Source organism: Metopolophium dirhodum, chromosome 3 (genome assembly GCF_019925205.1).
Source record: "Metopolophium dirhodum isolate CAU chromosome 3, ASM1992520v1, whole genome shotgun sequence".
In the NCBI taxonomy this organism is placed as follows: domain Eukaryota; kingdom Metazoa; phylum Arthropoda; class Insecta; order Hemiptera; family Aphididae; genus Metopolophium; species Metopolophium dirhodum.
In genome coordinates, this window is record NC_083562.1 from 2445943 (window position 1) to 2463824 (window position 17882).

General features: G+C 26.9%; 3 protein-coding genes across 4 annotated transcripts; 2 read left to right on the forward strand and 1 right to left on the reverse strand.

Moving 5' to 3' along the window:
- The first annotated feature begins 133 nt into the window (after window positions 1-133).
- Window positions 134-2420, forward strand: LOC132940879 (mitochondrial coenzyme A diphosphatase NUDT8). Its single transcript, XM_061008678.1, has 2 exons — window positions 134-1035; window positions 1102-2420. Exons 1-2 carry the CDS (start codon window positions 675-677, stop codon window positions 1377-1379), a joined length of 639 nt encoding a protein of 212 aa, XP_060864661.1. The 5' UTR covers window positions 134-674; the 3' UTR covers window positions 1380-2420.
- Window positions 2421-2789: 369 nt separating this feature from the next.
- LOC132940209 (myeloid leukemia factor) lies at window positions 2790-14727 on the forward strand. 2 transcript variants are annotated; one of them, XM_061007682.1, is made up of 7 exons: window positions 2792-2988; window positions 3057-3312; window positions 6534-6780; window positions 6849-7050; window positions 7952-8039; window positions 11028-11105; window positions 14260-14727. In XM_061007682.1, exons 2-7 carry the CDS (start codon window positions 3257-3259, stop codon window positions 14360-14362), a joined length of 774 nt encoding a protein of 257 aa, XP_060863665.1. In that variant the 5' UTR covers window positions 2792-2988; window positions 3057-3256; the 3' UTR covers window positions 14363-14727. The 2 variants fall into 2 exon arrangements, with proteins under 2 accessions (XP_060863666.1, XP_060863665.1); XM_061007683.1 differs by lacking the exon at window positions 11028-11105 and having other exon boundaries at window positions 2790-3312.
- Window positions 14728-14730: 3 nt separating this feature from the next.
- On the reverse strand, window positions 14731-16538 carry LOC132942138 (uncharacterized). Its single transcript, XM_061010447.1, has 6 exons — window positions 16440-16538; window positions 16159-16397; window positions 15897-16095; window positions 15642-15819; window positions 15235-15578; window positions 14731-15170 (listed from the first exon to the last, which is right to left on the reverse strand). The coding sequence occupies exons 1-6, from the start codon at window positions 16536-16538 to the stop codon at window positions 14952-14954; spliced, it is 1278 nt and encodes a 425-aa protein (XP_060866430.1). The 3' UTR covers window positions 14731-14951.
- Between the last annotated feature and the right edge of the window lie 1344 nt (window positions 16539-17882).

The window sequence follows — 17882 nt, forward strand, 5'->3', positions numbered from 1 at the left end:
ACGTTATCACTTATCACATGAAACACGGACTCTGTGGTATTGATAATATTGTGATAAGTGACAACATTTCAAGTTTCAAAGTCATAGTCCATAGATATTAGATAATAATACTTATTACTTACATACTGTCGATATGGCAATATTATTGCCAATGTCTTATGCCAACACTCTTATGCAGTTATAAATTATATTATAATCTGGGTTATGCCATGAATATGCCAATATGCCATTATTATTTTATAAATTATACTAAATATTGTACGTTTAATAATTAGTTTGCTCAATAAATTTCTATTTTAACCTTCAATATAAAATACAATTTAGAATTTCGTTAACTTGAAGAAATTCATACTTTGACTTATTGCTCAATTATATTGTTTTGATGTTCATAATTGTTATGTTATGTTTAAAGATTAATTATAATAATAATAATAGGCAGGTAGTACAAATAGTAAGTTATCCTTTCTTAAGTGCAAATTATTGAATGTATGACTGCATACATTCAATAATTTATCTATATATTATGTATGTTAATACCAAACATGTGGAATGAGGATACAACTATACTATAACAATTTCTTTAAAAATGTATCGTATTTTTTACTTTATTAAAATTAAATAAAAAAAGAAACATCTTTACACCAAAGTAATTAACTTATTTTACAAATATTATAATGCAGTCTCTACGATTGATAAGTTTTTCAAAACTTTCAAGATTATTATCAAATACTTCATCCAGATATGTACATTTTAATTCTCATGATATATTTTCCAAAGACAACTCTTTAAAATCTGTGAAATGTTTTAAGTCATTATGTCCTGAACTGAATACTGATGGTAAACGTCAAGCTGCTGTTCTTATTCCATTATGTATTGTTAAAGACGAAATATCATTATTGTATACATTAAGGACAAATAATTTAAAAAGAAATAGTGGTCAAGTATCGTTTCCTGGTGGAATGCGTGAAACAGATGAACAACTACAGGATACAGCACTGAGAGAATCTTGCGAAGAACTTGGAATAAGCAAAACTGGTATTGATATTTGGGGAAGTGGTAGATTTATTGTTTCTAAAGATATAGCAATTATGCCATTTTTAGGAAATATTGGTGTTATAGAACCAGAGAATTTAAATATTTCCAGTGAAGAAGTACAATATGCATTTGCTGTTCCCATTAGGCATTTTTGCGAACCGGCTAATTGCAAACATACATATTTTAGACAACAGTCAAACAGATTAATGATGATACCAGTATACACAAATGACTATAAAAGAATATGGGGCATGACTGCTTATATGACTTGGTTGGTATTAAAATCCATTATACCAGAGAAGTTTAATCAAAAACTTTCTTCCTCATTATATGGAAGAAATTAAAATGCATGATAATTGTATTGTCTATTATAGTTACCATTTTAAGTCTTTTATTAACCTAGTACCTAATAAGTAATGAGTGAAAATAATGTATTAAAATATATATGACAGGGGCTGACTGGGAATGAGAATTAGCCCCCCCAAAACAGACAATTTAGCCAATATTTGGGCTGATAAAAAAATATTTATAAGTTGCCAGTCTGCCCCTGGTATATAATATACCATTATCATTATATTCACTATTTTTAGTATGTGAAATAAATACTTGATGTTTGTAGTTATAATTATAATTCAATCTTTAAGTAATTAAATTGTGATACAACATTTTAAAATGTACCATAGCACTATTCAATATATTTGTTATACATTTATACTACATAAATTAAATGAATTATATTTTGTTTCTAATTATTATAAATGTAATAGTAATAATAATACACAATTTATACGTCTGTAATTATCATTTTATTTTATTATTGTTATAAATCTAAAATGTACCTATTATGTATTACCTTCTTAATAAGCGTTAATCGTTATTTAAATATTAAAAAATGTATTCTGTGTCAATACAATTTTTAATTGTGAAAAACAACTATAGACTAATTACTCCATGATACTATAAATTTCATCTATTCTGTGATTTAAACATGTTAATGCCTTAATGGGTTAAATCACAATGTAGATAATAAAGAAAACACACATTTTGAAAAAAAATTTTTAAAATTAATTTGGTGACTAAACTGTAGCTATGCCAAATTTAAATCTGTATTTTTGGATGTAAATTCCGATATTTTTGTGTACCTATTTAGAAATGTTATTAGATCTATAAACTGCAATAAAGATTATTTAATTAACATATTTATTGCAATAATTGTTTATCAATGTGCTATACTGCCGTCTGCCATTACTAACTTATTTGTTATACTCATACCCTGAACAAATTGACATGGACACATATGGTCATAGTACATTGACTAACAATTATTGTAATTAATATGATTCATAAATCACCTTAATTACAGTTTATAGATCTGGCATTTCTGAGTAGGTATCAATATATCATCATTAAATCATGAAAATAATTTCATATAATCTGTGCCTATTCTATATAGTATAATACCAATGCTGCATAAAATTATTTAAATAATCGGCCTTTTAGCGCTCGTGGCGGATAATTTCCGCTTTAAATGCCGTCAAAATACGACCGAAAAATTTCGACTCAAACATAGGACGTGACCACGGATGGGATCGTGTCTTAGTCCGTGGATGTGACTACACTGTGGGTTAAGCATAGCACTTTAGGGTTTAGCATTTCTATTATGTATATGGAATTAAGTCACGAATTAAGATTTATTTGTTTACATTTTGGTTTATCATAAAATATTTTAACGTCTCATTTGTGGCCACACTGGTTATGTGAAGAAAGTTCTCGATTTTACTAGGCTTTTACAATTTACTTTTATTATTAGTAGGTTTATTAAACATCAATTAGTAAATACTAATAGTAACTGGTACCGAGTACTGATATTATATTTTGTTGGAAAAACCAGAAATCACAATAATTGTCAATCTGTATTCGCTGGACGCTAAACTGTGTTTGTTCCTTTACTAGGTAATCAATAATCATCATATGATTCTGTAATTTCAATTTCTAATACACGTTTTATCTTGTGAATGCAGTATTGTGCGATCGTAATAATTTCCAGCTGTCGTGTGCGTAGAAATTAGAATATCAACAATTGTGTTATTTATCGCGTTTCGTCGTACACCCAAAATCGGAATACCTAGTGCACCACTTTGAATTTCTACAGTAAACTTCTCAATACTTGCCGAAGTCGATTTTTACTAGAACGCATCTATAAAAAAAAAAATCATATAACATGTTTCCCAATGCATTGACGACCACCGACATGTTTGGAAACGATAATCCATACAGGTATGTGTAATGCATGACATTTATTATCATGTGTGCTGTGAATTATATCTGTTAGGCAACAAATGTATGATATTTTTTTTAAATTGGAGATATATTTAGGAGATAGGCCTTGCTTTCCATCTATAGGGTTTTTTTATTCTACATTTGTCTATTTACAATTTGTATAAGGGTACAATACAAGTAAAAGTTATGTTAGAGTTAGTATAATTAATATGTGTTTGTTTGAGATGGTGTAAACCTAATGAGTGTTCAGTCCATCGTCTTTTGGTAAGTCCCTATCCATCGAGATCTAGGTATATTATTTTGTGACTCAAAATTAACTAACAGTTCATTTTTAAAAATATACAGGCTGATTCATTTAGCGTAAAACACTCATTACCTTAATAAGTATAAATGTTGATGAAAATAATTTTTTACACGGTTAAAAAACAAAGTTTTTTGTTAAAAAATCATATTTTTTTAAGTTTTTTACTTTTTTTGAAAGACAACATAGTTTTAATTTAATTTTCCAAAGTAGAATATTTTTCTAAATATTTTGATGCATATAAATCGAATTTAGGACGAATAGTTTATGTAAGTTAATAAGTATTTAAAGTTTAGACAAGCGGAGTAGTGGCCAAATATTTGGGGGGTAACCCCATACCACTCCATTCCGCCCATCTAAACTTTAAATACTAATAACTCATAAACTACTCGCCCTAAATTCGATTTTTATGAAATAAAATAAGTTATTAGAAAAATATTCTGCTTTGGAAAATTAAATTAAAACTATCCTGTCATTCAAATAAGTAAATTACTTAAAAAATTATAAAGATAAAAAATATTTGAAATTATAATTTTTTAATATAGGTAAACATCTTTTTAACAACTTGAAACTATGTAAAAAAATATTTTCAAAAACATTTATACTTTTTTAAGATTATAAGTGTTTTACGCTTAATGAATCACATTTCTCAGTTCTCAGTTTTTCACACAGTGGCATATTCAGATTCTTCTTTTTGTAGATAGTCCCAAAAAAAAATAAAAGGTTATGTGTATTCAAAGTAGGTTTCTACATGGTTACATATATTTATAATGAATACCTTATATGAATTATTTTGTATACAATATGTTTTAATGTATACATTAAGTTCGATATTATGTAGTATGGCATAATTTCTTTGTCCAAAAATGAAGGAAAACCTAAAGTTTGAATGCATTGCTGATACTGATTGGATACAATTATAAAACACTTAATATGTATACTTATACAAAGATATTTTTGTATTTTACTGTTGAAAAATGGGGGATTAGGACATGGGGCTAATTTGAGAGTAAAAGTGGTAATCTATTTTAAATTTACTCAAATCCGTCATTTTCTAAATCAGTCTTCCATATTAAAACTCTGACACTATACAAAGTGTATCGCTCTGTACTTAAAATGTATTATTATCATTATATAGCTCATACATTTGTTCTTTAATTTCATGTTATGTTATAAAATGTATTTATCTCATATTTATGATAGCATAAAGGTTATATGACTTATGTTCGGTTGCACAAACAATCACTAAAAAGGTGGATAAGTAGATGTCGCTCTGCTGTACAGTATATTTGATGATATTATTGTGAATAATGTAATTTATATATAACCTATTTACGTGAAGCCTTGTTTTCAATTTTCAATCCTTAGCTATAGAAGTTGAACATCTTATACATTTTTAACTACAAAATAATTAATAAATTATAAATTTGATAAATGTTGTCAAAATTTGAACTTTAAATGCTTATAAAAAAAAATTGTGCCCATGTATTTTTGATATTTTTCAACTGCTATTAGAACAATATATCAGGAGCCTTATATTAAATTTTCACGCTTTTTAACCCAACAAATTACATTTTATTGATATTTATAGAAAAAAAAACTAAAAAAATTTAAAACTGACAATGTCCGTAAACAGCTCAAAAAGAGTCAAAATATTTTCAAAATGTTATGGTGTATAGAAAATGCTAATATCAACATTCAGTGAAATTTTCAAGTATCTACAGTCATTCGTTTTTTAATTATAATAAAATAAGAAAATTGTTACATGAGAAATCGAGTGAATATCAAATGTTGTAAAAATATAAATTTCAGACGCTTATAAAAATTTAGTTTAAGTTTCTTGTAGTCATTTTTTTTTTGATAAAGGTAGACAAACTTATGAGTAATCTTATATTACATTTTCAAATCTTAGATTTAAAAAAAAAAATTTTATAAATTCTCAACTCAATATAATTTGCTAATTTTCGTGATTTTTCCGTATTTTGTCAAAATTTGAACTTTAAATGCTTATAAATAAAAACTGTGACTAAGGATTTTTAATTTTTTTCATCTGCCTTTGAAACAATCCCCTAGGAGCCTTCTATTAAATTTTCAAGCTATTTTATTCAACAGATAAAATTTCATTGATATTTATAGAAAAAAAGACTAAAAAAAATGGAAATTGACAATGTCCGTAAACAGCTCAAAATAAGTCAAAATATTTGGAAAATGTTATGGTGTATAGGAAATGCAATTATAAACATTCAGTCAAAATTTCATGTCCCTACGGTCATTTGTTTTAGAGTTACACCAAAAACCAAAATCGATTTTCTCAAAAACAGATTTTGCGTAAAAATTCCTGTTTTTCCTTAATTTTTCTTTTGTTTTTCACATCGCTTTTGAAAACTACTGGGAAATTTTTACTTTTAACCCCACAAAGTACAAACTAGATTCACTTTCCTATCAGAAAAGTTACTGTTGAAGAAATTCCAAGCACTTTTACTGTCCTAAAAGGTGATGACAGACACAAAAAGAAAAAAAAAACATATTGTAAAATTAATACATTCATCGCTTCGCTCAGAATCTAAAATTTAATGAATCTAGAGTAAACTAATGGTAAGAACCAAACATGAATATTAGTAGCACATGACTGGTCCATTCAATTTTAGACTTAAGTGAACTTTTTTAATTTATTCATTTTAATGCAATAAATCATAAAGCATGGAAACTATAGTTAAAAAAAAAAAAAATTATCAAATAAAATAAATAATTGGTTTTTGTGCGAAGTTTCTATAACAATATTATGATGTTAAATATCAACACTATGATCATATTACATTATACTCCATGGTACAATTCAAAAATAATTAAATATTGACATACATTTTAATAAATAATTTTAATTAACTATTTTAATTGACTATTTTATTTTATTCAGAAATTCAATGCGCCAAATGGACCAAATGATGAATTCATTTTTTGGTGGGTTTCCTGATCCAATGGCTGGCATGATGATGCCATTTGGCGGTGGAATGTTTGGAAATTTTGGTTCCATGATGGGTATGAATAATATGAATAATCCTATGAATATGATGATCAGTGGTAATCATCCAGGCCAATCATTCAGCAGCAGCAGCAGTACATTTATGTCATATTCTTCAAATGGACCAAATGGACAACCACAAGTACTTCATTATTATAAATTATGTTAAAGGTATTTTATTAATTTGTTTTTGTATAAAATATTTCTTAGGTATATAAAGCTTCCACTTCTACACGTACCGGTCCAGGAGGAGTAAAAGAGACCAAAAAAGCAGTTAGTGATTCAAGGACAGGTGTTAAGAAGTTGGCTATTGGGCATCATATCGGAGACCGTGCACACATTGTTGAACGTCAACAAAATTTATATTCTGGAGACCAAGAAGAAAACCAAGAATATATTAATTTGGATGATGGTTAGTATAGTTTAAAACAAAATAAAAGATAATCAACTAAGTATAACTGATAATATTACCCATCTACACAGGCGCAATAGCTCAAATTATTTTGGGAGAGAAACTAAAGCTGCTCCCACCCAATAATTTTTTTTTATAAATTATGCATGCTTAATACTAAATACTAACTTTTGAATTGGGGGTCATATTATGTTGATTACATTCAACATTGTATAATTACAAAACAATTTCAATTTGATTTAAATTAAAGTATTAATTAGATTTTTGTTTATCCATTTTAATGACTACCAATTATTTTGTGTTATAGCAGTTGTTAATACAACTAACACATTGTCTCTTAATAACATTTATGAGGTTGCTCTCACCTATCTATTGGTTTTACAAAAGATTTGGAAAAAACATTGGATTCCTCATTAACTAGTTACTTAAACTGTAAATAAAGAAAGAAGAAAAATATATAAACATTTTTAACCTAATTGTTTAGAATTTATTGTCACAATTTATTATTCAAAATTCTGTTGAATTATTTCTATAAAATACCTTTACTTTTCTTGAATATTGAAATTCCACTGAACATCATTGTCTCCCTTTATTATTATTTTATTGAATTATTAGGCAGTACTCCTTGTAATTCTTACTTTATTAAAGCTAATTTTTGCCCTGATCTATAGTTTAAAATGTTTAAGTGTTGTTATTTGATGTATTAAAATGAAAACGCAATCAAAAAGGTATAGAAAACTGAAAAAAAAAACTATAGTTAATGCTGTACCTATAAATTATTTATTTCAGACGTCTGCATTTGTGATCTATATTATTTACTTTTCATAATAACTAATGCTATTATTTTACATAAATATCATGTTTTTAAAATGAATGACGACTTAACAATTTTAATTTTTAGATGAAGCTGAAGAGTTCAACAACGAATGGCGCAAAAAAGCTCAAAACATTAATTCACATCGTAGTCGTTACTTGCCCTACACTCATAGGTATATATAATATTTTTTTATTTTTTATTATCTATTAAATAAATATTTTAGGTTAGTGGATATTATTAGTTTTAAATGGATTTGGTAAAAAAAAAAGCTCATGATTAGATAATATAGTTTTAATACACACAGTAAAATCCACATAACATTTACACTAGTAAGTATTTTAGTTATATTAGATAAATAAATAATAAATGGACAAACGTCTGAATGAACTAAATTCACTATCACAAATTTTCATTTTTAATTGATTAATATTCAAGTATAAAATAGCTCACAAAACCATAATTTAATATTTTTAAAAAGTGTTTTAAAGTTAATTTGCATTATGCACCTTAGTATTTCTAATAACTAAGAAATCTTCTATTTAAATAAAACTACAGCCTCATATCTCAAAATATTTCCAAAAATGTATTTATAATACATTTTAGATTCTAGATGGAGTGAAATTAATTAAATAAAATTATTTATGGACATTTAAAGATAATATTTTCTAGATAAGATATAAGGTAATCAATATAATACTGACATTTTGTGCTATTTGTGTATATATTTGACTTTTTAAACTTTTTTATTTTTCTCAATTTATTTTGATAAAATGATTATTGTTGATAAATGATTACATTTTTGCTTGTGAATAACAAAGCTTGTAAATTAATTGCAAGGTTCCTAATATTATGTTCTTCTTCCGTAGTTAAAAAATATTAAAAATTCATATTCACAATTTTTTTTATAATTGTTTGAATTTCAATTGTTTTACTACATTTTTCATAATCATTAAAATAAGTTTTATTTTCATTACATTTTTAATCTTCACACTTATACCTATTAACCTAGTAATCTGGTATATTATGAAATTTTCAAATTGTTAAGAGGATGCCACACCCGTATGTGTGGTCTCCATCTTACAAGTGCTTAACATGAAAAATTTATGCTCAGCAGATCATGTTTAGCTCTGTTAGTTAACACATTAAATTGAATCGACCTGTTATGAAACTTGATGTAAAGAATATTATTTGTGTTTGTATGTTGGTTATTTACGATTATTCAGTTTTTAAGTGAGTTATGATCATTTTCAATTTACGCTATATTATATGCACATAACTTGCTAATAAAATTAACTATCATAAAAAACTAACATACGAACACAGGTAATATTCCTTACCGTCAAGTTTCGTAATAGGTCGATTCATTCTAATTTTTAAACTAACGGAGCTAAACGTGATCTGCTGAGCATAAATTTGCTATGTTACGCATTTTAACACAGTGACAACACATGTGTGGCATCATCTTATGATTAATTTAAAGCTATTGATATCATAAACCTATTTTTAACGGTATATACACCGATATATAGTATGTCATTAACTTATAATCTAATAACATTTAGTAATATTATATGAAATAATATAAAAATAATGTCAAAACATTATCATAATATATTGTCTTGTTTTTGGGAACTATTAGTTCATCCCACCAGTGGTGGCGCCAGGAATTTTATCTTGGGGGACCCATTGGTAGCCTTTGAAAATTTGGGAGGGCCAAAAAAGTCCCAATCCGTGGTCTTTTTTCCATTCATAGGCTCAATATAGGGTAGGGGCTTACACACTATCTACTGTAAAGACTGTGTTGCATATACTAAGTTTTCACATAATTATTGGTTTTCATTTTAATTGATAATAAATATCGTATAGGTATATTATTTAATATTTACATACTTAAACATTAGATATCATTTTCAACAAACTTACATAAACAATGAGTACTTTATAATAATATAGGTAATATACAAATTACATTTGTTTTTGAGTTAAAACATTTATAGTAAAATAAAAAAATCTCTTCTTGCTTTTTTGTGACAAAATTGAATGAGAATCATTAGCTTGTTTTTTATTTATTACTGATACAAAAAAGTAATTTATTTTTTGTTTGGTCATTATTAAGTTAAAAAATTATAAAACGTTTAAGATGATATCCATTACGAGTATGTAAGTATAATGATGATCTTCGTTGTTTAACTACGCGTCTTTTAAATTGTATTATTATTGGGTTTTTTTCGTTTTTCATATTCAACATGGTATAGATAACATTAAACCAATTAAACAATATTATGCACTGTAAAATTTAAACGTAAAACGTAGACAAACAGAATAATACACATTGTCAATAAAATATTAAATTGTTGACATTATGTCACAGATAGGCACGGCTCACGGATACATATAGCCGTGCAGACGGGCATCGTACGGTCTTATAATAATTATAATTTATAACCACAATTATTCGATATTTTGATTTAATAACATAATTTTGTGAATTGTGAGGATCATGATCATAATTATTCATAATTCAAAAAAATGTTGCCATATAGTCTTAGGACTTAGAGAAGTATAGAATTTCAATTTTATAATCTGTTCTTTTAAAGAATTTTTTTTTTCTCTTGTGGTTAGGCGGTCAAGGGGGGCTAAGGGGTGGCCAAGACAAATTTAGAGGGGGCCGTGGCCCGCCCTGGTGCCGCCACTGCATCCCACCATATTACTAATCGGTAAATAAATTATCTATGCTATAATAAATAATAAATAAAGTAAAGACTGGCAAACTCATCTCCACTAAAAATTGATTTTCTTTCTATTTATCATTCAATTTAAATTTAACACTGCACAACTTGATAATGAGGTACACTGTATACTCAACACCTAATATACAGCACAGGGACTTCCCTTTTTTTAAAATTTGATTTACAAATTTAAGCATGTTTAGAAGCTTTATTTTAATGTGTAATTGATCATTGAGAGACATTTTTTTTAATGTAAATTAAGTTTGATCTATGTTTATGTTAAAATTATATCACTGCACTATTATTTAATTTTGCTTATTATATATTTAGATGTTTAGACCTCTATATACTTTTACACTTCATAATATTTTCAGTTGATTTTATGTTTGTACACACTGGTATTATTTTTTTTTGATTTTATGTTTTATTAGAGTTCAAAATACTTCAGTTCCTTTAAAAAGGAATCTCAAGGCATTAGCTCCTCCTCCTCCTTCAACAGCACGTATCAGGTATGTGTAGTAATTATAAACTAATCATTAATTATTATTATTTTTTATAAAATGTTTAGGGGATGAATGTGTTTTTTACTATGAATTGTGTTAGTTGGCTTTTAATACATCAATGATTACATATTATAATGTTATTAATATTAAATATATAGTTTGCTTAGTTTAAACTTTTATATTTCTTCTTAAAAAGTTATTGCTGTATATTATATAATAAAAATTAAATTATAGTATTCAGCGGTGTGCTGAAGAATGTTTTTTCGAGGCAATGATCTCGAGTTTAACATAGGTTTTGCGTTTGATTCATTTAAATATTAAAAAATACAAAATTATATAATTATATAATATAATATGACAATATTTTTTTGTTATAAAGAATATTTTTGATAAGTGCATACTTTAGTGTTTGTATTGCTTCAAGTTTAATAATTGTTCAGTATGTCTCTGGTAGTATTAGAAATCATAGGACAGTTTTGTCTGGTGATTTAAAATTTAAAGCATGCTAAACACGTTTAAATATTGTATTTTTAACCTATGCCCATAGGTTATAAATTATTCTTTATTTATTTGAAAAATTCAATTAAATATTGATGTGATCAATTTGTGTCACATTAATAAGGGACAACAGCTGCATAAATTAAGGTATAAAGTAAATTGGTTTGAATATAATAAATGTATGTATTATCATTGATTATAAATGGTATAGATTGCTCACTGGCCAGTTTTTCTATTGCATAAAATAATTACTCCTGGTAGATGGCGAGGTGACGTGACTTCTAGTGACTACAACATTACTCGACATTACTAATCCGGGCGGCCATGTTATTGGATGCTGGCTTGTGGTTATTAATGTCTGGTAACGTTGTAATCACTATTAGTCACGTCACCTCGTCTGGTTTCAATATTTCGTGCCACCGATTAACCGGCCAGTGAGCAAGCAATCTATAGTATTTATAACCATTGGTATTATGAACAGTATACGCAAAGAAATATTAGATATTATGTTAAAATATAAAAATATTCAATTACTGATGTCAATGTCAGGAATGCTCTTTAGTATCGTATAATAATGTAAACTATACAAATGTAAAATGTATAACTATTCTAAACTTAAAGAATATGACACTCGCTTGGTCACAATAAGAATGTATCATTAAATTTGGACAAATGATAAAATTATTTGATTATAATCAATTCTAAGTACCTACTAGGCTCAGTATTGGTATTTAAAAGATCATGAAATTTCTTCATATAAGAAAAATATATTAATAGAAAAATTGTAAAACTCGGTATTCGGAACTAATGAACTCGTTCACATTGAGTCCTTAAAAAAGGAACGTGTTCACGTTCGTGTTTTTTTTTCAAACAAACGCGTTCACGTTCTCTTAAAAAATGAACGCGTTAATTTAATTTTTTATGAATCGTTAGCCTGCAGTCAATATAAATATTAAAAACCCATAAACATATACAACCCAACCAAAAAATAAAAATACAATTTAGACTTTAGAGCATATACAATTTATAAAGTATCTGAATTAATTTTTAATATCTGATACGTTATTTGAGTTACATTTTGATAAAGATGTTCTAGTGATAAAATTAAGCAAATATTAGGGTATTTATTAGAAATTCGTGGAAATCATAATAATGTTGTTGTATGTCTAGCCGGGGACACTGGAATTTCACGTATTTAATTTATATATTTTACAATCAAACAAATATTATAGGAATTATAATGGGAAAAATGAAAATATTATTATTATTATATAATTAATTAATATATTTTATACATATAATATTTATTAAATGGTAAATAAATTGAACGTCTTAAAAATCAATCAAATTCATTAAAAATATAAACGTCGTTCACATTCTATTTGCAAAAAACGAGTGACGTTCACTATATATTAACGTGAACGACGTTCTTTCCAAACACTGGTAAAACTATATGCCCAGAATCATTTATGGTAAGGATAAAAATTAAAGCCTTGGATAAATATATGTATATATAACTAAATTTTATAAATCATTAATTAATATAATTGTTTTCAGCTAAAATATTTAAATTGACAATATTAAAGTATATTATAATATTAAATCACTTTATAAAAAAATATGAACTTGCTATGTGTCTTTCAGCCATAAATGTGCGCAGTCCATTTTAACAGTGGGTCAAGCCATTGATACTTGAAAAACAATTAATTTACAATTTATATCGATATAATAATCTACTTTAATTTACCCACCGGTCATCACTTACTACTTAAGACATAAAAACAAATACTTTTTGCTGAGCTATAATGGGAGTAACAATTTATTACAGGGGTAAATCTTTGGGTTTAAATCTATAGTAAAAAGACCAGCTCCACAATTATAGGTAATATTATCTATAATATATATATATGTAACTATTTAATTTTTCTAGATATTTCATCAGGTAGTTATAAATAAAAATTATAAAATTATATTTCATGATATAAAAAAAATGAAAATCACAGAATAATACGACCTATACTCTGTTCATCGAGAGACCACGCCGCGCACCGACAAAAACTGGTTCCCTCACGCAACACCCTGCCATTGGGAAACCAGTTTTGATAGCATGGTGATGCTCAAAATCGACATGCTTTCGCTGAATAGAGTATACTATGTATATGATTTAAGTAGCAATCTTTAAGAAATATGGTACAGCTTGCATGGTGGTGAGCCATGGCCCATATCTATTGGTATAGCATATATTTTGTATCTCTTAAACTATTTTTAATCCAAATGGATTATAAACCAATTATGCAATATTTAATTGCTTACATTTATTACTATATATGTTATAGTTTGCTATACAATATTAAAAATGGTAATTTTCTGATTGTATAACATGTTCTGTTTGGGTCACATTCTTTAAAAATAGTCTTGAATTTGTATATGAATACTTTTCATGTTTCCTCAACATTTTCAATTTATATCAATACATTTTAAAAGTGTTCAAGTTGTAGATCAATAACTGCCATGAATATTGTGTATACTTAGCAAGTTGTGACAATATCTTGTCATGTTATTATGTTAATTTTTATATAAATTAAGATGGTCAATTTTTTTTATATTATTAAGTATTCAAATTTATTTAATACTTAAACATAAATATATTTGGTTTTTGCAGTGAGGTGTTGGCTGTAGAAGGTCATCAAGATCAAGGAAGAAAACGTGCAGCTAAGCAGCGGACCCCTAAAAAGATCGAACAATATCCTGTAAATGATGCCTAAGTTAAGCTAGCAAGTTAATTTTTTTTTATTCTCCATTAATTATATAATATAGAATTTTACACTTTCATTGTATTCACAAATTATATTTCAAACTGTGTTCCATAAAATAATGTTAAGGAAAGGGTGTGAAAGAGTATGACATTAAAATAGGATATGTTTAATATTGTAATATTAATTATTTTATAAGAATTTTGATTTGAAAAGGATTAGATCATTCTTAATGTTCGGTAATTATTTTTATTTTGTATACGTAATATGTGAGTGATTAATTGATTTTATAGAATTCAATTTGCAATTCTTGCTGGTAAAGCTTAGCTTATAGTTAATACTTATAATTATAATAAACATATAAATTAAAAAACAAATGATTTGTTCAAACAAAAAAAAATATTTATTTTCACATCAAATTTTTATCCATGTCCGTAAGTACAACTAAAATGTCTAGTTCTTAAATAATAATATAATGAAAAAAAAAATTACTGTATAATATTTAACTAGAAAATATTCTATCTAATAACACTTATGAAAATTATAATTTAGTAAAATATTTAAAAGAAAAAAATTTTTTTATATAATTGTGAATGCTAAATTAACCGGATAAATTATAATTATTAGCGCCTTCATTATTGTTATTTTCATCAACTCCCAGTTTGTATATATCATCGTTAATTTTGCACATTTGATCGAGAAAATCTTTGTCTTCTAATATTTTTGCTAGTGCAGATAATACATTACAAAACTGAACCTTAGTCATCTTAAGATGTTTACTACATGTATCTAATATCTTCTCGACATCGTTGTCAACTTCCTAAAAAAATATTAAAATTTAAATAAAAATAATACAATTTAACAACAAATTTAGTTTTCTTTACATTTAAAGTAATAAATTTAGCAGATGGAACTTTAATTCGGTGTTTAATTGTTGAATCCTGGTCATCATCGCAAAACAATGTGAATGTGGACTGTAGTGCTGCTTTAAAATAGACACCAGCCAACAAGTGACCTTTTCTATCGGTGGCCAATAAGCTTCTAAAGTTGTAAACTAAATTTCGACGTTCGGTGACAGACACCGGTGAATGATAAGACGCCCCTATATATACCAGGTTGGTTTCTGGTTTTGGTGATCCATTCCATACAGACCATTGCACATACTTTTCACCAACCATTGTTTGATAACAGTACTCTTTTTGCGGACAAGATGACGGCACAAAACGACCTAATAAATAAAACATGATATAAGTTAAAATAAATAATAGATATTATTTATGAAAATATTTACCAGTATGAGGATATTGTTGATCAATCATTACAGTTATGACTCTACCAATTTGATAACCTGGATCCAGCAATATCACACCACCACGACCGTTGATTTCAATTTGCATAGCAACCATAACATGTTCTTTATCACTTACCCATGGGTCTGGGTAGTCATTACTTATGTATCCCTCATGACTCTAAAAATTAGAAAAAAAAAATGTAAGTTTTTTAGAAGAAATGTATATATTTACAATTAGCACCAAGTGAAACTAACCTCTATAGATTCCTCACAAGATACTAAATAAAGACTATTTTTAACACCAGGAAATTTGTTTTCCAACAATGCTAATTTCCCAATCAATAATAAACCAAGTCCAACACAGGTATTTGCATTTTTAGTTAATGGTGGTTTATATTCCCTAAAGAAGTTCTCCAAGGAATCACATTTTCCATTTTTGTATTCATTATAAAATCTAAAATATAAGTATAATTAAAGTTCTGATATTGTAAGTACATTATGTTTATATTTTATTTACTTGATGAAGTTTGTTGTTGAATCATAATTATATGCCTGAAGTAAAATCTGTACTTCATTTTCAAATTGTCTGGTCAGCTCTTCATATTCCTCAATCGAGCTGACCGTAAGAGGTGGCCTTGAACTACCCCATTTCGGCAAGGGCACGGGCTGACCAATTGGCCAGTCGGCCGCCTTCTGGCCATAGTTCAGCCAAAATGTATACTCGTCGTCATTGTTGTGGTTGTCAGGAGAAGGCCGGGTTTCGAGTCAACTCGGCCATTCGTTTCCCCATCTACCGACTGTTGGTATGTAGCTGGATTCATCCCTGTAGCAGCTGTCTTCTGCAGCGCCAACAGGCCCTTCTACTTCTAGTAATTTTTTCTCACGCTCTTTAAACATAAATAAAATAAATGTTAAGATGCACACAGAATTTAAGTTACTAACCTAATTAAATTATCAATATAATTTATATGAATGTATTTTTAGAAATTAATAGTGAAACAAACTAACGCCTGAACTATTCTAACCTGTCTATATATCATAGGAATAAAAGAATAATAATAATGCTCAAAATTTGGATTAAAAAATAGTATAAAAGTGAACAACAATAGTAGTATAGATATTTTTGTATTCATAAAACTGTCTTACATTGTTTGTTACCTACATAACACTCAATAATACTTCCAATAATTAAATTATTTTGACTTCGTAAATATTAAATGTTTAATAAAAACATTTATAAAAAATAATACGTATTATGTAATTAATTATATAAATTATTATTGCATCTATATTTTATAATTTTTATATAATACCTACAATAAATTAAATTCAAATAATAAATTGAATATAGAAAATCAATAAATTGTTTTTCACATTTAACAGTGTTGCCTATAGTACGATGCATATTATTATACATTTTAGTTAAAAAAAATGCTTTGTAAACAGAATATAATGAAACGAGGAGTACAATGTAATGACGTAATGCTAAATCAGCAGAACAAAAAAATGAATTTCAGAAACATAATTTGTTCACGTCTGAACCAGATACGTAATAACGTAATTATAATGAATAAATTATAGTTAACAATTAACAAATAATCGAGATTAACTGAAAATGTATGGGAACCACTCATAAATCTATTAATAACGTGTGATTCATTAAAATATTAAACAAAGTTATATACATAATATACCTATTATTGTTCACTTATAAATGATTATGTATTAAAAACTGAAATTTTTGTTAATATTTCTTTCGTACAAAATAAAGACGGCAATAACCTCTGTTATGGCGATATCTCTATAAAAAAAATTCAAGACGAAACGCGATTAAATTCCAACTACAACTCAAGACGATAACAAATCTCCATAGACTAATGAAATTTAATACTCTGACCGATATTTCTTTTTATGATAATTTATTCATAATACACCAATGATGCGTAATATCATTGATAAGTATACTTGAATCGAGTTAAATCAACGGTGATGACTACACGAAGCGTATAATACACGATTGATAGTAAATAATTAGTAATAGAAAATCGTAAACGTAATAAATTGTTTCTTTTATCACATAATCGTTTTGACACACCACAGTTTCGAAACCAGCAGCTCGGGATAAGTTGGTAATTACCAACTGGAAATTGCAGCAATGATCCTATAATACCGTCGGTGGTGTGGGCACTGGTCGAATTCAATGAAATAAAATCGATAAACTCGGCGATTTGACACGACGAT